The sequence below is a fragment of the Pleurodeles waltl genome, chromosome 1_2 (assembly GCF_031143425.1).
Source record: "Pleurodeles waltl isolate 20211129_DDA chromosome 1_2, aPleWal1.hap1.20221129, whole genome shotgun sequence".
Lineage (NCBI taxonomy): Eukaryota > Metazoa > Chordata > Amphibia > Caudata > Salamandridae > Pleurodeles > Pleurodeles waltl.
In genome coordinates, this window is record NC_090437.1 from 1,337,483,482 (window position 1) to 1,337,507,931 (window position 24,450).

A 24,450-nucleotide genomic window follows, 5' to 3' on the forward strand; every position below is an offset into this window, starting at 1 on the left:
TCTTATGTCATTTGGTTACTTCTACGTGTGGAAACATAGCGAATTATGTTATTGCAGATTTTTGAAGGATGTTGTGTTAATCATTACACATACTTTTGTATATATAAATGTACAAAATAAGTGTTTTATAAAACTTGAAATTGTAGCATCAGGTGGATGAGTCCACTTCCGGGTTCAATTTCAGAAGTTCTGGGTTGTCCCCACACTTGTGTTGTACGTACAGAGAGGATTGCGCAAATCATCCAGGGAGAGTTCACCAAGTCTGACCAAGAGATGCGTAAATTGTATCGGCAGTGAAGTTAGCACCACTGGCTACACAGGCACCCGCACACCAAACACGTGCACATACCCACTCACGCACATAACACGCTCACACGCACGTAACCACACACGGAACGCATGCCTAAATGCATACACATTAACACGCATGCACACACCTCCATGCGCCATGCACCGACCATTCACTCAACATAAATAAACACGTTTGTATGGGGGAGGGAGGAGCCAACAAAGATGATCGCACCAGGCGCCACCGACTCTAAAGCCGGCCCTGTTCCAGCATGGCAGTTTGATGCAAGATGGAACAAGCATAATGGGGGTCATTCTGACCCTGGCGGTCAACGACCGCGGAAGCACCGCCAACAGGCTGGTGGTGCTTCTGGGGCCATTCTGACCGCGGCGGTACAGCCGCGGTCAGAAAAGGGAAACCGGCGGTTTCCCGCCGGTTTCCCGCGGCCCCAGGGAATCCTCCACGGCGGCGCTGCAAGCAGCGTCGCCATGGGGATTCCGACCCCCTTCCCGCCATCCTGTTTCTGGCGGTTTTCACCGCCAGAAACAGGATGGCGGGAACGGGTGTCGTGGGGCCCCGGGGGGCCCCTGCAGTGCCCCTGGCATGGGCACTGCAGGGGCCCCCTAACAGGGCCCCATTAAGATTTTCAGTGTCTGCTTGGCAGACACTGAAAATCGCGACGGGTGCAACTGCACCCGTCGCACACCAGCAACTCCGCCGGCTCCATTCGGAGCCGGCTTCGTCGTTGCTGGGGCTTTCCCGCTGGGCGGGCTGGGCGGCCTTTTGGCGGTCGCCCGCCAGCCCAGTGGAAAAATCAGAATGACCACCGCGGCCTTTTGACCGCGGTACGGTCTTCTGGCGGTCCCCGCCAGGCGGGTGGCTTCCGCCGCCCGCGGGGGTCAGAATGACCCCCAATGTGTTTAATGTACTCCACGTGTCACTTACTAGTTAAAACGCCACCATAGGGAAAGCCGTAAACATATTATCTTATTTAGGTTATTAATCAATCAGCGCAGCTGGCCGGGTGTTCCTGTCCGTGCAGGTCCCTATCATAGGCTTTCACCGGAAGCAGGTGCTTCCGGTGTGTAGTCATTTCGGTGGTTAAAGCCTGTCCCAGGATCACTTAATGGTTATATAACGCCACAAAAATGGACGCCCTACAACGATTTCTCTAGAAGGTAGAGTAAATGGCAGAATAGGAAGTATATTGTAAAAGTAGATTGACTGAAAAAACATACGGACGGTGTTGGAGGGGAGCGCTTTGCAGTGATGCCACTGACCCAGTCTAGCTTTATTCCTCTGCAGCAGCAAACGTTTACCACCCAAGTGGAAACATTATGAAACAAGCAGCAGTGAAGAAAACAGACGGCCTCGTCATGACGTAAATTACTCATCGCGCATGACGTGCGACGGCCATTTTGAATTGGCGGAATGAATATTGTACCGGTAGCGATTCTCTCTACGCATCGGCAGTGCGTAAGAAAATCAATTGTCTTTGCACGAGGGAGGCAGGGGGCAGAAATAGGCGCCCTCATAAAACAGCCTCTAACTTTTGCCCTCGGTTTTTAAATGCACAGCACATGTAACCTGAGAAGAACATGATTCATAGCCCTATTAACAAAAACAGACTGGAGCCACTGGAAACATCCAGCGCTCTGATCAAATGCTATTAGCCTCAGAAAAAGTAGTCCCCAAGCACATGCTACATTGGCACAAGTGGAAGGGTGCAAGTACTAGGGCCATGCTCCAGGGGAGTGTACAACTGTGGAAAAGGTGGGACAAAGAGAAGGGATTGACCACTAGCAAGCAAGGATTTTTTAAGGACACTGAAACAAACCAGTGAAAAAGCAGAGACCCCAGAAAGAAGTATAGAAGTATATACTAAAGTATTTCCAAGATGTAGGAAAGTACCATCTTGCCTGGCATGTTACCCCCATTTTTCACTGTATATATGTTGTTTTAGTTGTATGTGTCACTGGGACCCTGGTAACCCAGGGCCCCAGTGCTCATAAGTGTGCCTGTATGTGTTACCTGTGTAGTGACTAACTGTCTCACTGAGGCTCTGCTAATCAGAACCTCAGTGGTTATGCTCTCTCATTTCTTTCCAAATTGTCACTGACAGGCTAGTGACCATTTTTACCAATTTACATTGGCTTACTGGAACACCCTTATAATCCCCTAGTATATGGTACTGAGGTACCCAGGGTATTGGGGTTCCAGGAGATCCCTATGGGCTGCAGCATTTCTTTTGCCACCCATAGGGAGCTCTGACAATTCTTACACAGGCCTGCCACTGCAGCCTGAGTGAAATAACGTCCACGTTATTTCACAGCCATTTTACACTGCACTTAAGTAACTTATAAGTCACCTATATGTCTAACCTTTACCTGGTAAAGGTTAGGTGCAAAGTTACTTAGTGTGAGGGCACCCTGGCACTAGCCAAGGTGCCCCCACATTGTTCAGAGCCAATTCACTGAACTTTGTGAGTACGGGGACACCATTACACGCGTGCACTACATATAGGTCACTACCTATATGTAGCTTCACCATGGTAACTCCGAATATGGCCATGTAACATGTCTATGATCATGGAATTGCCCCCTCTATGCCATCCTGGCATTGTTGGTACAATTCCATAATCCCAGTGGTCTGTAGCACAGACCCTGGTACTGCCAGACTGCCCTTCCTGGGGTTTCTCTGCAGCTGCTGCTGCTGCCAACCCCTCAGACAGGCATCTGCCCTCCTGGGGTCCAGCCAGGCCTGGCCCAGGATGGCAGAACAAAGAACTTCCTCTGAGAGAGGGTGTGACACCCTCTCCCTTTGGAAAATGGTGTGAAGGCAGGGGAGGAGTAGCCTCCCCCAGCCTCTGGAAATGCTTTGTTGGGCACAGAGGTGCCCAATTCTGCATAAGCCAGTCTACACCGGTTCAGGGACCCCTTAGCCCCTGCTCTGGCGCGAAACTGGACAAAGGAAAGGGGAGTGACCACTCCCCTGACCTGCACCTCCCCTGGGAGGTGTCCAGAGCTCCTCCAGTGTGCTCCAGACCTCTGCCATCTTGGAAACAGAGGTGCTGCTGGCACACTGGACTGCTCTGAGTGGCCAGTGCCACCAGGTGACGTCAGAGACTCCTTGTGATAGGCTCCTTCAGGTGTTAGTAGCCTTTCCTCTCTCCTAGGTAGCCAAACCCTCTTTTCTGGCTATTTAGGGTCTCTGTCTCTGGGGAAACTTTAGATAACGAATGCATGAGCTCAGCCGAGTTCCTCTGCATCTCCCTCTTCACCTTCTGATAAGGAATCGACCGCTGACCGCGCTGGAAGCCTGCAAACCTGCAACATAGTAGCAAAGACGACTACTGCAACTCTGTAACGCTGATCCTGCCGCCTTCTCGACTGTTTTCCTGCTTGTGCATGCTGTGGGGGTAGTCTGCCTCCTCTCTGCACCAGAAGCTCCGAAGAAATCTCCCGTGGGTCAACGGAATCTTCCCCCTGCAACCGCAGGCACCAAAAAGCTGCATCTCCGGTCCCTTGGGTCTCCTCTCAGCACGACGAGCGAGGTCCCTCGAATCCAGCGACACCGTCCAAGTGACCCTCACAGTCCAGTGACTCTTCAGCCCAAGTTTGGTGGAGGTAAGTCCTTGCCTCACCTCGCTGGGCTGCATTGCTGGGAACCGCGACTTTGCAAGCTTCTCCGGCCCCTGTGCACTTCCGGCGGAAATCCTTCGTGCACAGCCAAGCCTGGGTCCACGGCACTCTAACCTGCATTGCACGACTTTCTAAGTTGGTCTCCGGCGACGTGGGACTCCTTTGTGCAACTTCGGCGAGCACCGTTTCACGCATCCTCGTAGTGCCTGTTTCTGGCACTTCTCCGGGTGCTACCTGCTTCAGTGAGGGCTCCTTGTCTTGCTCGACGTCCCCTCTCTCTGCAGGTCCAATTTGCGACCTCCTGGTCCCTCCTGGGCCCCAGCAGCGTCCAAAAACGCCAAACGCACGATTTGCGTGTAGCAAGGCTTGTTGGCGTCCATCCGGCGGGAAAACACTTCTGCACGACTCTCCAAGGCGTGGGGGATCCATCCTCCAAAGGGGAAGTCTCTAGCCCTTGTCGTTCCTGCAGTATTCACAGTTCTTCAGCCTAGTAAGAGCTTCTTTGCACCAACCGCTGGCATTTCTTGGGCATCTGCCCATCTCCGAGCTGCTTGTGACTTTTGGACTTGGTCCCCTTGTTCCACAGGTACCTTCAGACAGGAATCCATCGTTGTTGCATTGCTGATTTGTGTTTTCCTTGCATTTTCCCTCTAACACGACTATTTTGTCCTTAGGGGAACTTTGGTGCACTTTGCACTCACTTTTCAGGGTCTTGGGGAGGGTTATTTTTCTAACTCTCACTATTTTCTAATAGTCCCAGCGACCCTCTACAAGGTCACATAGGTTTGGGGTCCATTCGTGGTTCACATTCCACTTTTGGAGTATATGGTTTGTGTTGCCCCTATCCCTATGTTTCCCCATTGCATCCTATTGTAATTATACATTGTTTGCACTGTTTTCTAAGACTATACTGCATATTTTTGCTATTGTGTATATATATCTTGTGTATATTTCCTATCCTCTTACTGAGGGTACACTCTAAGATACTTTGGCATATTGTCATAAAAATAAAGTACCTTTATTTTTAGTATAACTGTGTATTGTGTTTTCTTATGATATTGTGCATATGACACTAAGTGGTACTGTGGTAGCTTCACACGTCTCCTAGTTCAGCCTGAGCTGCTTTGCTAAGCTACCATTATCTATCAGCCTAAGCTGCTAGACACCCTATACACTAATAAGGGATAACTGGGCCTGGTGCAAGGTGCAAGTACCCCTTGGTACTCACTACAAGCCAGTCCAGCCTCCTACATTGGTTGTGCAGTGGTGGGATAAGTGCTTTGAGACTACTTACCACTCTTGTCATTGTACTTTTCATAAGAGAAAAATATACAAAACAAGGTCAGTGTATATACACATAGCCAAAAAGTTTTGCATTTCCTCTTTTCACTCTTTTCTAAGTGCTGAAAAGTACTTCTAAACTTTCAAAAAGTTCTTAAAAGTTTAAAAAGTTTTTTTCTGTCTTTCCAAAAAGTTCTGAAAACTTTTTTCTCTTTGTCTATCACTTTAACTCTCTCTAAAAAATGTCTGGCACAGGCCAAAAAGTTGAACTGTCCAAACTTGCATATGATCACCTTAGCTGGAAAGGAGCAAGGAGTCTCTGCATAGAGAGAGGTTTGAGTGTAGGGAAGAATCCTTCTTTAGAACTGTTAATTAATATGCTTAGAGTACAGGATAAGGCCATAAGTGCCCAATCTGTAGAAAAAGTAGCTAATGGTTCTCAATCTGATCCAGGGACTCCCCCAGGAAAAGGTTCAGGAAAGAAACTTCTCAGCCTGCCCATTACTAGACAGTCTAGCATAGTTGGTACAGAGGTTGAATCACATCATACTGATGATGTGCTCTCACATTATACTGGTAGCCAAGCTGTTAGGGTGCCCTCTGTAAGGGACAGGTCTCCTTCTGTTCATTCCCATCATACCTCTGTATCTAGAAATGTCCCTCCCACCCACCCTGATGACAGATTGTTGGAAAGGGAGCTCAATAGATTGAGAGTGGAGCAAACCAGACTGAAGCTCAAGAAGCAACAGCTGGATTTGGATAGACAGTCTTTAGAAATAGAGAGGGAAAGACAGAAAATGGGTTTAGATACCCATGGTGGCAGCAGCAGTATTCCCCATAGTCATCCTGCAAAAGAGCATGATTCCAGGAATCTGCATAAGATAGTTCCCCCTTACAAGGAGGGGGATGACATTAACAAGTGGTTTGCTGCACTTGAGAGGGCCTGTGCTGTACAGGATGTCCCTCAAAGGCAGTGGGCTGCTATCCTATGGCTATCATTTACTGGAAAAGGTAGGGATAGGCTCCTTACTGTAAAAGAAAATGATGCTAACAATTTCCAAGTTCTTAAGAATGCACTCCTGGATGGTTATGGCTTAACCACTGAACAGTACAGGATCAAGTTCAGAGATACCAAAAAGGAGTCTTCACAAGACTGGGTTGATTTCATTGACCAGGCAGTGAAGGCCTTGGAGGGGTGGTTACATGGCAGTAAAGTTACTGATTATGACAGCCTGTATAACTTAATCCTGAGAGAGCATATTCTTAATAATTGTGTGTCTGATTTGTTGCACCAGTACTTGGTGGACTCTGATCTGACCTCTCCCCAAGAATTGGGAAAGAAGGCAGACAAATGGGTCAGAACAAGAGTGAACAGAAAAGTTCATACAGGGGGTGACAAAGATGGCAACAAAAAGAAGGATGGTAAGTCTTCTGACAAGGGTGGGGACAAATCTAAAAATGAGTCTTCATCAGGCCCACAAAAACACTCTGGTGGGGGTGGTGGGCCCAAACCCTCCTCTAATCAGAACAAGGAAAAGAAACCATGGTGCTATTTATGTAAGATAAAAGGCCATTGGACAACAGATCCCAGTTGTCCAAAGAAAGGCACCACAGCTCCTACCACTACAACCCCTACTGCTACACCTAGTGTCCCTACTAATAGCAGTGGTGGTGGGAGCAAACCTACTAATAGCCAATCCAAGGGAGTAGCTGGGCTCACTTTTGGTAATTTAGTTGGGGTTGGTCTGATTAGGGAGACCACAGAGGCTACTTTAGTCTCTGAAGGGGCTATTGACTTAGCCACTTTGGTTGCTTGCCCCCATAACTTGGAGAAGTACAAGCAACTAACCCTAATAAATGGTGTTGAGGTCCAGGCCTACAGGGACACAGGTGCCAGTGTCACAATGGTGATTGAGAAACTGGTGCACCCTGAACAACACATACTTGGACACCAGTACCAAGTAACCGATGCTCACAACATAACACAAAGCCACCCCATGGCTGTTGTAAATCTCAACTGGGGGGGGGTATCTGGTCCAAAGAAAGTTGTGGTAGCTTCAGATTTATCTGTAGACTGTCTATTAGGGAACGATTTGGAGACATCAGCTTGGTCAGATGTGGAGTTGGAGGCCCATGCAGCAATGCTGGGCATCCCAGGGCATATTTTTGCTTTGACAAGGGCTCAGGCCAGAAAGCAAAAAGGACAGGGAAGCTTGGATCCTGGAACAATGGACCAAGTGCTCCCTAAAGCTAGGGCTAGTAGAAGCAAACCACTTCCTACTATCCCTCCCTCTACAGTGGATTCTAATTCTGAGGAAGAAGAATTCCCTCCCTGTGCAGAACCTACACCAGAGGAGCTGGAAGCAGACACTGCTGAGCTTTTGGGTGAAGGGGGGCCTGCCAGAGAGGAGCTGAGTGTGGCACAGCAAACCTGTCCCACATTAGAGGGTCTCAGACAGCAAGCTGTCAAACAGGCTAATGGGGATGTCAGTGACTCACACAGAGTTTACTGGGAGGACAACCTCTTGTACACTGAGCATAGGGATCCTAAACCTGGAGCTGCCAGGAGATTAGTGATTCCTCAGGAGTACAGAAAGTTCCTCCTAACACTGGCACATGACATTCCCTTAGCTGGGCACCTGGGTCAAATGAAAACTTGGGACAGATTGGTACCACTGTTTCATTGGCCTAGGATGTCTGAGGACACAAAAGAATTTTGTAAGTCCTGTGAAACCTGTCAAGCCAGTGGCAAGACAGGTGGCACTCCAAAGGCACCCCTTATCCCACTGCCTGTGGTTGGGGTTCCCTTTGAAAGGGTAGGGGTTGACATAGTTGGCCCCCTTGACCCTCCTACTGCTTCAGGCAATAGGTTTATCTTAGTGGTAGTGGACCATGCCACAAGGTATCCTGAAGCAATTCCTTTAAGGACCACTACAGCTCCTGCAGTGGCAAAGGCCCTCCTGGGAATATTTTCCAGGGTGGGCTTCCCAAAGGAAGTAGTATCAGACAGAGGAAGCAATTTCATGTCTGCATACTTAAAGGCCATGTGGAAGGAGTGTGGTGTAACTTACAAGTTCACAACACCCTATCATCCACAAACAAATGGACTGGTGGAGAGATTTAATAAAACTCTCAAAGGCATGATTATGGGACTCCCTGAAAAACTCCGCAGGAGATGGGATATCCTTCTACCATGCCTCCTTTTTGCCTACAGGGAGGTACCCCAGAAAGGAGTGGGCTTCAGCCCCTTTGAACTTCTTTTTGGACACCCTGTTAGGGGTCCACTCACACTTGTAAAGGAGGGTTGGGAACAACCTTTAAAAGCTCCTAAGCAGGATATTGTGGACTATGTACTTGGCCTCAGATCAAGGATGGCTGAGTACATGAAAAAGGCCAGTAAAAACCTTCAGGCCAGCCAAGAGCTCCAGAAGCAATGGCATGATCAGAAGGCTGTTTTGGTTCAGTACCAACCAGGGCAGAAAGTGTGGGTCTTGGAGCCTGTGGCCCCAAGAGCACTCCAAGATAAATGGAGTGGTCCACACACAATTGTTGAAAAGAAGGGTGAAGTCACCTACTTGGTTGACTTAGGCACTGCCAGGAGTCCCCTTAGGGTGCTCCATGTCAACCGCCTGAAACCCTACTATGACAGGGCTGATCTCACCCTGCTCATGGCAACAGATGAGGGACAGGAAGAAGACAGTGATCCTCTACCTGATCTCTTCTCTTCCACAGAACAAGATGCTCTTGTGGAAGGGGTAGTTTTGGCTGAGTGTCTTACTGCTGAGCAGAAAGATAATTGCATAAATCTCCTAGGACAATTTTCAGAACTCTTCTCCATTGTGCCAGGCACCACTTCTTGGTGTGAGCACACTATAGATACTGGAGACAGTTTACCTGTCAAAAGTAAGATCTATAGGCAGCCTGACCATGTCAGGGACTGCATAAAGCAAGAAGTTCAGAAGATGTTGGAACTAGGAGTGGTTGAGCACTCTGACAGTCCATGGGCTTCTCCTGTGGTACTGGTACCAAAACCCAATTCTAAAGATGGAAAGAAGGAAATGAGGTTTTGTGTAGACTATAGAGGTCTCAACTTGGTAACCAAAACAGATGCTCACCCTATACCCAGGGCAGATGAGCTAATAGATACACTGGCATCTGCCAAGTATCTAAGCACTTTTGATTTGACTGCAGGGTATTGGCAGATCAAAATGTCAGAAGATGCTAAACCTAAGACTGCATTTTCTACCATTGGAGGACATTACCAGTTTACTGTAATGCCTTTTGGTTTGAAAAATGCACCTGCCACTTTTCAGAGGTTGGTGAACACAGTCCTGCAAGGGCTGGAAGCTTTCAGTGCAGCATATTTGGATGATATAGCTGTCTTTAGCTCCAGCTGGGATGATCACCTGGTCCACCTTTGGAAAGTTTTGGAGGCCCTGCAAAAGGCAGGCCTCACTATCAAGGCTTCAAAGTGCCAGATAGGGCAGGGTAAGGTGGTTTATCTTTGACACCTTGTTGGTGGGGAACAGATTGCACCACTTCAGGGGAAAATCCAAACTATTATTGATTGGATTCCCCCTACCACTCAGACTCAGGTGAGAGCCTTCCTAGGCCTCACTGGGTATTACAGGAGGTTCATTAAGAACTATGGCTCCATTGCAGCCCCTCTTAATGACCTCACATCCAAGAAAATGCCTAAAAAGGTATTATGGACAGCAAACTGTCAGAAAGCTTTTGAGGAGCTGAAGCAGGCCATGTGCTCTGCACCTGTCCTGAAAAGCCCTTGTTACTCTAAAAAATTCTATGTCCAAACTGATGCATCTGAATTAGGAGTAGGGGCAGTCCTATCACAACTTAATTCTGAGGGCCAGGATCAACCTGTTGCTTTTATTAGTAGAAGGTTGACCCCTAGAGAAAAGCGTTGGTCTGCCATTGAGAGGGAGGCCTTTGCTGTGGTCTGGGCTCTGAAGAAGTTGAGGCCATACCTGTTTGGCACTCACTTCATTGTTCAGACAGACCACAAACCTCTACTTTGGCTAAAACAAATGAAAGGTGAAAATCCTAAATTGTTGAGGTGGTCCATATCCCTACAGGGAATGGACTATACAGTGGAACATAGACCTGGGAGTAGCCACTCCAATGCAGATGGACTCTCCAGATATTTCCACTTAGACAATGAAGACTCATCAGGTAATGGCTAGTCTTATTGTCCTTCGTTTGGGGGGGGGTTGTGTAGGAAAGTACCATCTTGCCTGGCATGTTACCCCCATTTTTCACTGTATATATGTTGTTTTAGTTGTATGTGTCACTGGGACCCTGGTAACCCAGGGCCCCAGTGCTCATAAGTGTGCCTGTATGTGTTACCTGTGTAGTGACTAACTGTCTCACTGAGGCTCTGCTAATCAGAACCTCAGTGGTTATGCTCTCTCATTTCTTTCCAAATTGTCACTGACAGGCTAGTGACCATTTTTACCAATTTACATTGGCTTACTGGAACACCCTTATAATCCCCTAGTATATGGTACTGAGGTACCCAGGGTATTGGGGTTCCAGGAGATCCCTATGGGCTGCAGCATTTCTTTTGCCACCCATAGGGAGCTCTGACAATTCTTACACAGGCCTGCCACTGCAGCCTGAGTGAAATAACGTCCACGTTATTTCACAGCCATTTTACACTGCACTTAAGTAACTTATAAGTCACCTATATGTCTAACCTTTACCTGGTAAAGGTTAGGTGCAAAGTTACTTAGTGTGAGGGCACCCTGGCACTAGCCAAGGTGCCCCCACATTGTTCAGAGCCAATTCACTGAACTTTGTGAGTACGGGGACACCATTACACGCGTGCACTACATATAGGTCACTACCTATATGTAGCTTCACCATGGTAACTCCGAATATGGCCATGTAACATGTCTATGATCATGGAATTGCCCCCTCTATGCCATCCTGGCATTGTTGGTACAATTCCATAATCCCAGTGGTCTGTAGCACAGACCCTGGTACTGCCAGACTGCCCTTCCTGGGGTTTCTCTGCAGCTGCTGCTGCTGCCAACCCCTCAGACAGGCATCTGCCCTCCTGGGGTCCAGCCAGGCCTGGCCCAGGATGGCAGAACAAAGAACTTCCTCTGAGAGAGGGTGTGACACCCTCTCCCTTTGGAAAATGGTGTGAAGGCAGGGGAGGAGTAGCCTCCCCCAGCCTCTGGAAATGCTTTGTTGGGCACAGAGGTGCCCAATTCTGCATAAGCCAGTCTACACCGGTTCAGGGACCCCTTAGCCCCTGCTCTGGCGCGAAACTGGACAAAGGAAAGGGGAGTGACCACTCCCCTGACCTGCACCTCCCCTGGGAGGTGTCCAGAGCTCCTCCAGTGTGCTCCAGACCTCTGCCATCTTGGAAACAGAGGTGCTGCTGGCACACTGGACTGCTCTGAGTGGCCAGTGCCACCAGGTGACGTCAGAGACTCCTTGTGATAGGCTCCTTCAGGTGTTAGTAGCCTTTCCTCTCTCCTAGGTAGCCAAACCCTCTTTTCTGGCTATTTAGGGTCTCTGTCTCTGGGGAAACTTTAGATAACGAATGCATGAGCTCAGCCGAGTTCCTCTGCATCTCCCTCTTCACCTTCTGATAAGGAATCGACCGCTGACCGCGCTGGAAGCCTGCAAACCTGCAACATAGTAGCAAAGACGACTACTGCAACTCTGTAACGCTGATCCTGCCGCCTTCTCGACTGTTTTCCTGCTTGTGCATGCTGTGGGGGTAGTCTGCCTCCTCTCTGCACCAGAAGCTCCGAAGAAATCTCCCGTGGGTCGACGGAATCTTCCCCCTGCAACCGCAGGCACCAAAAAGCTGCATCTCCGGTCCCTTGGGTCTCCTCTCAGCACGACGAGCGAGGTCCCTCGAATCCAGCGACACCGTCCAAGTGACCCTCACAGTCCAGTGACTCTTCAGCCCAAGTTTGGTGGAGGTAAGTCCTTGCCTCACCTCGCTGGGCTGCATTGCTGGGAACCGCGACTTTGCAAGCTTCTCCGGCCCCTGTGCACTTCCGGCGGAAATCCTTCGTGCACAGCCAAGCCTGGGTCCACGGCACTCTAACCTGCATTGCACGACTTTCTTAGTTGGTCTCCGGCGACGTGGGACTCCTTTGTGCAACTTCGGCGAGCACCGTTTCACGCATCCTCGTAGTGCCTGTTTCTGGCACTTCTCCGGGTGCTACCTGCTTCAGTGAGGGCTCCTTGTCTTGCTCGACGTCCCCTCTCTCTGCAGGTCTAATTTGCGACCTCCTGGTCCCTCCTGGGCCCCAGCAGCGTCCAAAAACGCCAAACGCACGATTTGCGTGTAGCAAGGCTTGTTGGCGTCCATCCGGCGGGAAAACACTTCTGCACGACTCTCCAAGGCGTGGGGGATCCATCCTCCAAAGGGGAAGTCTCTAGCCCTTGTCGTTCCTGCAGTATTCACAGTTCTTCAGCCTAGTAAGAGCTTCTTTGCACCAACCGCTGGCATTTCTTGGGCATCTGCCCATCTCCGAGCTGCTTGTGACTTTTGGACTTGGTCCCCTTGTTCCACAGGTACCTTCAGACAGGAATCCATCGTTGTTGCATTGCTGATTTGTGTTTTCCTTGCATTTTCCCTCTAACACGACTATTTTGTCCTTAGGGGAACTTTGGTGCACTTTGCACTCACTTTTCAGGGTCTTGGGGAGGGTTATTTTTCTAACTCTCACTATTTTCTAATAGTCCCAGCGACCCTCTACAAGGTCACATAGGTTTGGGGTCCATTCGTGGTTCACATTCCACTTTTGGAGTATATGGTTTGTGTTGCCCCTATCCCTATGTTTCCCCATTGCATCCTATTGTAATTATACATTGTTTGCACTGTTTTCTAAGACTATACTGCATATTTTTGCTATTGTGTATATATATCTTGTGTATATTTCCTATCCTCTTACTGAGGGTACACTCTAAGATACTTTGGCATATTGTCATAAAAATAAAGTACCTTTATTTTTAGTATAACTGTGTATTGTGTTTTCTTATGATATTGTGCATATGACACTAAGTGGTACTGTGGTAGCTTCACACGTCTCCTAGTTCAGCCTGAGCTGCTTTGCTAAGCTACCATTATCTATCAGCCTAAGCTGCTAGACACCCTATACACTAATAAGGGATAACTGGGCCTGGTGCAAGGTGCAAGTACCCCTTGGTACTCACTACAAGCCAGTCCAGCCTCCTACACAAGAGGCCTCGAATGCTCGACCTAAAAAGTCTCAGAGGATTGATTTTGTGCAGCAAGGTGTGCCTTCCTGCTAAAGAACAATCATGCCTGCAATGCAGGCACCCTTGCACCACGGCACAATGGTGCCTGCATTGGTGCTTGGCAGCTAAAAGTGTGCCAGCATATATAATGTTAAGTATGGCGCATTCCTGCCCTTTCCCTTTCAAGCAGCGCAGCAAGGTGGCTTGATACACTGCATGAAAGCTTGATAAATATGCACACAAGTCTTTAAGTGGTTTGTGGGAAAGATGACGGTGTGGCCATGTATTACATGGGATGAAGTACCCTTTGCAGTACATAATAATGATATTGTAAGTGAACTCGGACTTCCATAAACCTATAAAGGAACTCAGCCTATAGTCTCGTTGCTCTATATGGTTAAGAACTCCTTATTGACTTGCAAATTCCTTATAATGACAACAGGTGTACTTTATCCCATATATAATACAGTAAGGCCAGTATAACTTCCAGACCAAGCTGAGTCACATATAACGTAATACCACTAGTATCCCATACAAAGCCATGCTGATTTACCTATAATGTAATAAAGTTGTTATCCCTCCCAGAACCATGCTGACTCATCCATAATATAGGAGCACCAGTACCATGCTGACTCCGCCACAATATAGGAGCACCAGGGCCCCTCCCAGAACCACGCTGACTCATCGACAATATAGGAGCACCAGTGTCCCTCCCAGAACCACGCTGACTCATCCATAATATAAGAGCACCAGTGCCCCTCCCAGAACCACGCTGACTCATCCATAATATAAGAGCACCAGTGCCCCTTCGAACCACGCTGACTCATCCATAATATAAGAGCACCAGTGCCCCTCCCAGAACCACGCTGACTCATCCCTAATACAGGAGCACTAGTGCCCCTCCCAGAACCACGCTGACTCATCCATAATATAAGAGCACCAGTGCCCCTTCCAGAACCACACGCACTCATCCATAATATAAGAGCACCAGTGCCCCTCCCAGAACCACGCTGACTCATCCATAATATAAGAGCACCAGTGCCGCTTCCAGAACCATGCTGACTCATCCATAATATAGGAGCACCAGTACCAAGCTGACTCATCCATAATATAAGAGCACCAGTGCCGCTTCCAGAACCATGCTGACTCATCCATAATATAGGAGCACCAGTACCAAGCTGACTCATCCATAATATAAGAGCACCAGTGCCCCTCCCAGAAACACGCCGACTCATCCATAATATAAGAGCACCAGTGCCGCTTCCAGAACCACGCTGACTCATCCATAATATAAGAGCACCAGTGCCCCTCCCAGAACCACGCTGACTCATCCGTGATACAGGAGCACCAGTGCCCCTCCCCGAACTACGCTGACTCTTCCATAATATAAGAGTACCAGTGCCGCTTCCAGAACCACGCTGACTCATCCGTGATACAGGAGCACCAGTGCCCCTCCCAGAACCATGCTGACTCATCCATAATATAGGAGCACCAGTGCCCCTCCCAGAACCACGCTGACTCATCCGTGATACAGGAGCACCAGTGCCCCTCCCAGAACCATGCCGACTCATCCATAATATAAGAGCACCAGTGCCCCTCCCAGAACCACGCCGACTCATCCGTAATACAGGAGCACCAGTGCCCCTCCCAGAACCACGCCGACTCATCCGTAATACAGGAGCACCAGTGCCCCTCCCAGAACCATGCCGACTCATCCATAATATAGGAGCACCAGTGCCCCTCCCAGAACCACGCTGACTCATCCGTAATATAAGAGCACCAGTGCCCCTCCCAGAACCACGCCGACTCATCCGTAATACAGGAGCACCAGTGCCCCTCCCAGAACCATGCCGACTCATCCGTAATACAGGAGCACCAGTGCCCCTCCCAGAACCATGCCGACTCATCCATAATATAGGAGCACCAGTGCCCCTCCCAGAACCACGCCGACTCATCCGTAATACAGGAGCACCAGTGCCCCTCCCAGAACCATGCCGACTCATCCATAATATAGGAGCACCAGTGCCCCTCCCAGAACCACGCCGACTCATCCGTAATACAGGAGCACCAGTGCCCCTCCCAGAACCATGCCGACTCATCCGTAATACAGGAGCACCAGTGCCCCTCCCAGAACCACGCCGACTCATCCATAATATAGGAGCACCAGTGCCCCTCCCAGAACCACGCCGACTCATCCGTAATACAGGAGCACCAGTGCCCCTCCCAGAACCACGCCGACTCATCCGTAATACAGGAGCACCAGTGCCCCTCCCAGAACCATGCCGACTCATCCGTAATACAGGAGCACCAGTGCCCCTCCCAGAACCATGCCGACTCATCCATAATATAGGAGCACCAGTGCCCCTCCCAGAACCACGCCGACTCATCCGTAATACAGGAGCACCAGTGCCCCTCCCAGAACCATGCCGACTCATCCGTAATACAGGAGCACCAGTGCCCCTCCCAGAACCATGCCGACTCATCCATAATATAGGAGCACCAGTGCCCCTCCCAGAACCACGCCGACTCATCCGTAATACAGGAGCACCAGTGCCCCTCCCAGAACCATGGCGACTCATCCGTGATACAGGAGCACCAGTGCCCCTTCGAACCACGCACACTCATCTAGAACAGTAAGTGAACAATATATACTCCTGAATTTCACTTACCGTTGTCTCCACCTCCAAAAGACCAGACGGTCAAGCCATCCTGAGACACTGCCACCGTGTTGGAGCTGCCACATGACACCTGGCCCACGCCGCTGATGTCCTTCACCAGGGTGGGAGTGCTTCGGCTCTGGCTGTCGCGGTGTCCTGTAGAAACAAGCACATATGTGCTTGCCAGTCATAGGGTAACATGAAGGAGTTAAGGGGAGCTGTGTTCCACTGGATGAATTACTTAACTACGGGAAATAGCCCAACATGCACAACAACAGGTCTGATGCTCATTCAGGTACCCAATGATTCCTTTTCAAGATGGGCAGAGTTCGCACAATGCACCCACGCAGGTCTGATGCTCACATAGGCCTCCAGGTGTAGAGCTCAAAACGTGCACCCAAGGAAGTCTAATGCTCCCCTAGTCATCCAAACTCTTCCCTTACCACAGAAGTGTGGAGCTTACAAAACATACCCCATCCGGTCTGATGCTCTCCTAGGCATCCGAAGCGTCCATTCTCACAAGTGAAGAGCTTTCAAAAAGCACCCCAACAGGTCTGATACTCACTCAGGCATCCAAAATCTCCTTCCCTCAGAAGTAGAGCTCTGGACATGCACTCCAGCATGTCTGATGCTGACCTAGACTTTCAAAGTGTCCCTCTGTAATGGAACCAGTGACCACATCTACAAGCACTCCAGAAGGTCTGATGCTCATCTGTGCATCCAAAGACACATTTCCCCAGGTGTAGAGCTCTGACCATGCACCTCACGCAGGTCAGATGCTCTCCTAGGCTTCCAAAGTCTCCTACCATTAAGTGTTGGGCACTCAACATGCACAGCAGCAGGTCTGATGCTCCACTAGCCATCCAAAGTATCTCTGTCAGTAGTCATAGACCTCTCAACATGCATCTAAGTTGGTCTGGTGCTCATCTAGGAGTTCAATGTCTTCTACCCCCCCCCCCCATGTGTATGAAAGCCGGGCTGATGCCTCCCTACTGGAGTCTTCATTTTCCCCAGGTGTAGCTCTCCTCAATGAACCTAAGCCAACTTGATGCTCACCTGGGCATCCAAAGTCTCCTTCCCTCTAGGTTTACTGCTCTCAACAAGCACCCCAGCGGATCTGAAGCTAACCCGGGCATTCAAAATGATTTCCCCACACAACTGGTGACCACATTCACATGCACTTCACTAGGTCTGATGCTCATCTGTGCATCCAAAGTCTCCAGGTATACAGCTCTTAATGTGTATCCCAGCAGGTCCTATGCAGACCTAGGTATCCAAAATCTCCTTTGCCCCAGTTATAGAGCTTGCAACATGCACTAAAACAGGTCTGATGCACACTTAGATGCCAAAGCTCCCTCATAGGTGCAGAGTTCTCAACATACAACCCCGCAGATCTGATATTCACCTAAGTGCCAATAGTCTCCCCCTTCCCTGAGGTGTAGAGCTCTCAACATGCACCCCAGCAGACCTGACACTCACTGAGATATCCGAATTCCTTACCCCAGGTGTAGAGCTCTAAACATGCACCACAGGAGGACTACTGCTCCTATAGCTACCTAAGGTTCCCCCCTCCTGGTTTGGGGCTCTCAAGAAGCATCCTAACACCTCTAATGCTCCACTCAGCATCCAAAGTCTCCTCGCCCCAGATGCAGGTCAACATGCACCCCAGCAACTCAGATGATCACATAGGTGTCCCCCATTGTCTACTCTAGGTGTAGAGCTCTCAACATGCACAAAACAGGTCTCATGCCCACCTAGGCTAAATCTCATTCCCACCAGGTATAGAGCCCTCATCATGCACCCCGGCATGTCTGATGCACTCCTAGGAGGCCAAAGTATCCCTCACCCCAGGCATAGAACTCTCAGCTTGTTTCCAGTGTCTTCTTTCCCCCAGATGTAGTGCTCTCACCATGCATGACAATGAGTCTGATGCCCGTCCAGGCATCTAAAGTAGTCTTACCTCCAGATGTAGAGCTCTCAACATGGACCCCAGAAGGTCTGATGCTCACAGAGACACAGAGGCAACCAGAGTGTCCTCCCCCTCACAATCCATAACCACATTCACATGCACCCCAGCAGGTCTGATGGTGACCTGTGTGTCCAAAGTCACCTTCAGCACAGGTTTAGAGCTCCCAATATGCACCCAACAAACAGGTCTCAACTCGGCGCCCAAAGTTTCCTTCCCCAGGTATAAGCTCTCAACATGCACCCCAATAGGGCAGGTCTGGTGCTCATACAGACTTTCAAAGTGGTTTTTTTCACCCCAGATACAGGATTATCAACATGCACCCAAACAGGCCTGGTACCCAAAGTCTACTTCTCCCTAGGTATAGAGCTGTGAAGGCTCTCTACAAGCACCTCAAAAGGTCAGGTCTGATGCTCACCTATGAGTCAGATGTCTTCTTCTGCCAGGTGTAGAGCTTTCAACATGCAACCAGGCAGGTCTGATGCTCACCTAGATGTCTAATGTTTCCTAACATCAAGTGCAGAGCAGGGCACTCAACATGCACAACAGCAGGTCTGATGCTCACCTAGGCATCCACTGTCTTCTACCTCCCAATGGAGAGCTCTTAACATGCATAACAAAAGGTCTGATGCCCGTCTAGACCTCCAAAATCTTCTTACTTCAGGTGTAAAGCTCTCAATGTGTACAATAATAGGTCTGAAGCTCACCTAGGCATCCGCAGATGTAGAACTCTGAACATGCACCCAAACAGGGCAGGCCTGATGCTCACCTAAGCCTCCAATGCCTTCTTCCCCATGTGTAGAGCTCTCCACATGCACCAAAGCACGCCTAATGCTCACTTAAGTGTTGACAGTCTACTACCCCCGCCCCCAGGTGTAAAGCTCTCAATGTGTACAATGACAACAGGTCTGATGCTCACCTAGGCATTCACAGGTGTACAGTTCTTAACATGCACCCAAGAAGGTCAGGTCTGATGCTCACCTAGGCATTCACAGGTGTAGAGTTCTTAAAAAGGGCAGGTCTGATGCTCACCTAGTCATCCACAGGTGTAGAATTCTCAACATGCACTGCTAAGTCTCCAATGTCTTCTCCCTTCAGTGGTAGAGCTCTCAACATGCACCCAAGCATGGCTAATGCTAACTTAAGTGCCCACAGTCTCCTAACCTCCCCCCAGGTGTACAACTCTCAACATGTATGACAACAAGTCGATGCTCACCTAGGCATCCACAGGTCTCAACATGCGGAGAAACAGGTCTGATGCCCTCCTAGTTGAGTCTCTTTCCCCTACATGTAGTTCTCAACATGCACAACAGCAGGTCTGATGCTTACCTAGACGTCCAAAGTCTCCTTCCCCCCAGGTATAGAGCTCTCCATCAGAGGTGACTGCAGCACTATGACGGTAGCCAGCTGACACGCACACCACCACCTGGAGGAGAGAGGTAGGTACACAGTCATTCATGATGGACGGGAACCCGCACCCGGGTATGGGACAGACATGATGAGCTCATACAGGTGGCTGTTGAGGAGTCACTTCTATGACCTGAAACCTAGTCTGGACATCTAGGCTCAGATTTATTCAGGGTTCAGTCACTTTTTCGGCGCATCCCTGACGTGAAATCTATTTACAAAGCCACACAAAGCCTGATTTGTGTGGCTATGCGTGGCTTTGTAAAAATATGCGCTGCCTTGCCTTACCTTGCGCCAGGGAGGTCTTACGTGGGTGGAGCATGAGCGTTCCCATGAATCCACTGATGTAATTTGATGCAAACCCACATTTATAAAAACTTTTAAACACGGATTTGAGCTAAAATGATGAGCCTACCTGAGGCTGGTGTAACAAGATGAACTATCTTTATTTCTCCTCCTTACTACGTCTTTGCATGTGTGCGGCGTCCCGCATCTCACGGCACACACTCAAAGAGGAAAAAGCCTCAAAGGTTAGTTTTTGTCCAGGAAGGTATCCCTTCCTACACAACACCTGTCCTGGCCAGAACACAGGCACCGCTGCAAGATGACGCAAGGGTGCTTGTTTTGGAGCTAGGCAGCCACAAGTGCGCCAGCACTGGGAGAGCAGACTGCGCCTCATCTTTGGAAAGATAGCACAGCTCTGCCTTCTCGTGTTCAGCAAACGCACTGTGGCAACTTCACTTGTGCAGCTTTGTGTGAAATGTTAGTAACTATGCCCCTCAATGTCTGCGCAGAGGAGGTCGGTACAGTGTGGTCTTTGTGTGTCACATGTTGAGGGGCTCCTTTTAGAAGAACCATTCTCAGGGTGGACCTGGGTCCTACATCAGATCCCATCTCACACTGGTGGTGTAGTTTCTCCAGACCCCTATATTCAGGCAGCTTCTCTGGAGTGTGGATGCAGCTAGAGAAGCCTTCCATGCCTTCTAGGCCCTATGCAACACTACAGGTAAGAGGATCTCACACATTCTTGGCATGCTCCGGAATAGTTTTGCCGCTCTCCATCTGACACACCACATTTCCACTTATCACCGGAATTACTAGTCAGGTTTCAACCCAGGTGCAGGCCAGGTACCTGCATTCTCCTGATGCTGAAGACCACATGACAGTGAGTAACTCTACACTTCTGCTCTCGGATCCCAGCTACCTCTCCCATCACTTGTTGACCTTATGCACAGCTCGGTCCATGCTATATGAATATCACATGCATACATAATGCCGCGGGTCGATGGACGATGAGTTTCTGTCCAGCTTTCTGACTAGAACAGGTTCCACGTTTGGTCCAATTAACAGCAACTTGCTGTTTCCGGTACCTTGGCAGTCAGGGCTGGGTGCTGCTGGTGAGGTTATCATCAAGATTCAATGCTGCTGATGCCTCTGAGCGGTATTTTTTCTACTGAGTATTTTATTTTTATATTTCTTGTAGCCCCAGCCAGTTCCTGTGCCCTCTGGTGGGATCTGTGTCTCCAGAAGCTCTGTTGTGCTTCCTACTTGGTTGGTCGTGCGGGGTCGTCCCTTGTCCATCAGATATATCTCAGGGATCTTCCTTGGCTGGTAAATACTGTCCTTGGAGGTTTTCCACTTTCCTCTTTCAATCAGCAGTTGCTCTCTCTCTCTCCTCAGTGTAGTGAGCTACTCGGTCACTATGACCCACCCCGTGACCTTGAACTGTGGCCCCACAAACCTCAAGGCCGGGCGCACCATGGGTGTAAATAAAAGAGCGTTCAACTGACCACTCGTGTGCTCTTACGCACACTGACTACAGACCTGTGTGTTCATTCAGGTGCTCACTCAGATCACTCCCACTTGGGTCACTCTCCTCACTACATTGGCGACGGGGTGGGTCCTCATAGTCACTGGTCACACTGCTGCGTCTGACTCACTGCGGCTCTGCTGGTTGCCCTCCGCAGCACCACCTCTCACTGTGGCTCCGCCCACACACCTGGCTGCACCACAGCTCTGGCGCTCCATCCCCCCATGGCACTGCACTCTGTGACACCACCCATGACACCGCTCCGCGGCCTCGTGCCTGTCCCGGCGCTTGATCTCTTCACATACTTGCCGCACTGTGAATAGGACATCCTCAGTGGCCCACGAGGCGTTCCCGCCATGTCCGGAGCCCTGTCTGGACTGGAGTAGCGCATCATGCATGGACCTAGGAAACTTGGCAGCTATGCCTATTGCCAGAGCCCAGCACCATTAACTGCCTGATTCCAGGCCGTACTGCAGGCCCTGCTCCGGGTGATCGCCTGAACCACAGTCTCACTCCGCAAACCACCAGTTGTTCCTGCCTGCCCCCAAGTATAAAAAGTCAGCATTTTGGGCCGTTTGCCTAAAGTGTACCAACTCCACACACACAACGGTGCCACACACGCCTGGGTTGTGTGCTGACTACCAGGTGAAGGTCATCATGGCCACACTGGATACCAGGAATACTGAGGCTGCGCATATCCCACACGCCCCTCACCAAGGGCCTGCTCAACATGGAGGACGGTGCTAAAACTGGATGTGCCCCTGCACGCTCAGACTCACAGCACGGTTCAGCCCTTGAGCGAGATAGCTAACCCAGCCACGGCAGTCCCTCGATGGAAGACGTGGGTCAGCCGCCTGAACAATTATTTCAAGGCTACACGCAAATCAGATAGCACCATCAATCATTCCTCCTACTTCACTTTGGAGGGGACGAGATCTACAAATTGTTTCAGCATTTACCTGGCAATGGCACATAGGATGACTATGACACAGCGGTAAGAGCTTTGAATCCCCACTTTAACTCCCAGCTGAACCCAGATTTTGAGCGTTTCACACTGCTCGCAGCTGAACAGTTCAAAGAGGAATCCATTGACCCCCTTCTGTGGCTGCCTCCACAAACTGGCCAGTACCTGCTCGGCTAACGACCAGCCCAAGGAGATCTGGGCCAAAATCATCCAGGGTTGTCTGTCCAAAGCTCCCCAAGGGCTGATCCTGAAACAACCCAACATCAGTCTTGACAACATCCTTGTCCTGGCGCAATCCCATGGTCTGTTGGCACATGCACCACAGATATGGACATGGGGCTGACCCATAAACATAGCAGTGGCGCACTGACCGTCATTAAGACCATAGTTGTGCATGTAGTATCCACCAGGAGAAGGAGCTCCTGCCCCAGTGATGACAGCCAACACCCAGTGCTGGAACTGCGGGAGAGGCGAACAGCCATGAAACTCTGCCTGGCCCAAGGCAAGACTTGCTCCACTGTGGCAAGGGCAACCATTTTGCAAAGGTCTGCAGGGGAGGCCCGAAGAACCGTGGAAAGAGAGGATGCTATTACCCCACTTGCTAGGAAAATCAAAGATGACCTCCAGCGATGGCGGCGCTTGCCCCTCAATCTGTTTGGTAGAATAGCACTTTACAAAATGATGATACTCCCCAGGTTCCTATACCTACTACAGAACTTCCCACACCCAGTTCCCCGGAAGTGGTTCAGGGAAATGGAGACGGTGGCACGCCAATTCTTGTGGCATGGCTTCGGGCATAAACTAGCCCTTATTACATGCCAAAGAGATATTTATTACAGAGGGCAGGGAATGTCTAATATCTACTTACATTATCTCGCAATGCACCTGCTGGTGGTTAACGACTGGCTGGGAGGGGGCTGGACAGACCCCGTGTACGGACTGGAACTTCAGACAATGGGCTACACCCGGATCTTCGACGTGCTGTACGGAGGCCCGGTCCCCCGGGATACCCCGGAAGTGACTAGGGTGGTTCTGATGGGTTGGCAAGCGGCTCAGAGGGCGTCGGGCTGGTGGAGCCGCCTCACCCAGCAGACCCCTCTCCGGCAGGGAAGGCGGTTGGCGGAGGTTTCCGCACTGGAAGGATTCCACAAAGGGGATAACATCGGGATATCCACCCTCAGGTGGGGAGGGTCACACATGCGGTCCTTCGAGGGGCTCCAGGGAATCTACTCACTAAACAAGATCCAATTTCACAAATATTTACAACTTCGGCATGCCCTGCTGGTACATGTTCGACCAGGAGATAATATTCCAGAATACAGCCCATTAGAGGTGAAAGTCTTGATGGGAAACCTGGGCAAGGGGGAATCTCCCAAATCTACCGCTCCATACTCACAAACACCTCCCCCTCTCTCGAGGGACTTAGTCGGAAATGGGAGGGAGGGGTGGGCCCTATAGAAGAGGCAGACTGGAGAGAGGCGTTAATGGCCCCTCAGACCCTGACCATGACATCCCGATTTCAAGTACTACAAACCCTCTACCTGCATGCGGCATACCTTACCACCAAAAGACTCTTTAAGACAGGCCTCCGGCCTACTGCTGACTGCCCCCGATGTTCAAACCCTGACGCTGACTTTTTCCATATGGTTTGGGCCTCCCCAGTCATAATGACGTATTGGAGGGCGTGGAGGGCGTTAATGGCCCCTCAGACCCAGACCATGACATCCCGATATCAAGTACTACAAACCCTCTACCTGCATGCGGCATACCTTGCCACCAAAAGACTCTTTAAGACAGGCCTCCGGCCTACTGCTGACTGGCCCCGATGTTCAAACCTGATGATGACTTTTTCCATATGGTTCGGGCCTGCCCAGTCATAATGACGTATTGGAGGGCGATCATAAGGGAGGTCTCGCAATCCGAAGTGGAAGTGGCGCCTGTACCGCTCTTGCTGGGGGTCATGGGGGGATAGGGCTGGGTAGGGCGAATCTCATTTTTCTGGGAGTGGTGTGTCTTGTGGCCAAGAGAGATATCATGGTAGACTGGAAAGCCGGAGGGGGACCGGCTCTGGCTAAATGGAGGCGAGGCGTAGACTGGGGCGCGCAATGCGAAAAACTTGTATATGAAGCAAGGGGGTGCCCGAATAAATAGAGTGTGGGGGAAGCGGGGGACCGTGTTAGCCACTTAA

General features: G+C 50.1%; 1 protein-coding gene across 1 annotated transcript in view; it reads right to left on the reverse strand.

Annotated features, from left to right (window-relative positions):
* The window catches only part of LOC138257190 (probable E3 ubiquitin-protein ligase HERC1), an 805,868-nt gene that overhangs the window by 688,645 nt on the left and 92,773 nt on the right, over window positions 1–24,450 (reverse strand). Inside the window, exons 6-7 of the mRNA XM_069205891.1 lie at window positions 19,411–19,507; window positions 16,128–16,271 (exon numbers count right to left, since the gene is read on the reverse strand). Of these exons, the coding sequence (XP_069061992.1) occupies window positions 16,128–16,271; window positions 19,411–19,507 (241 nt within the window). The remainder of the gene's footprint in view (window positions 1–16,127; window positions 16,272–19,410; window positions 19,508–24,450) is intronic.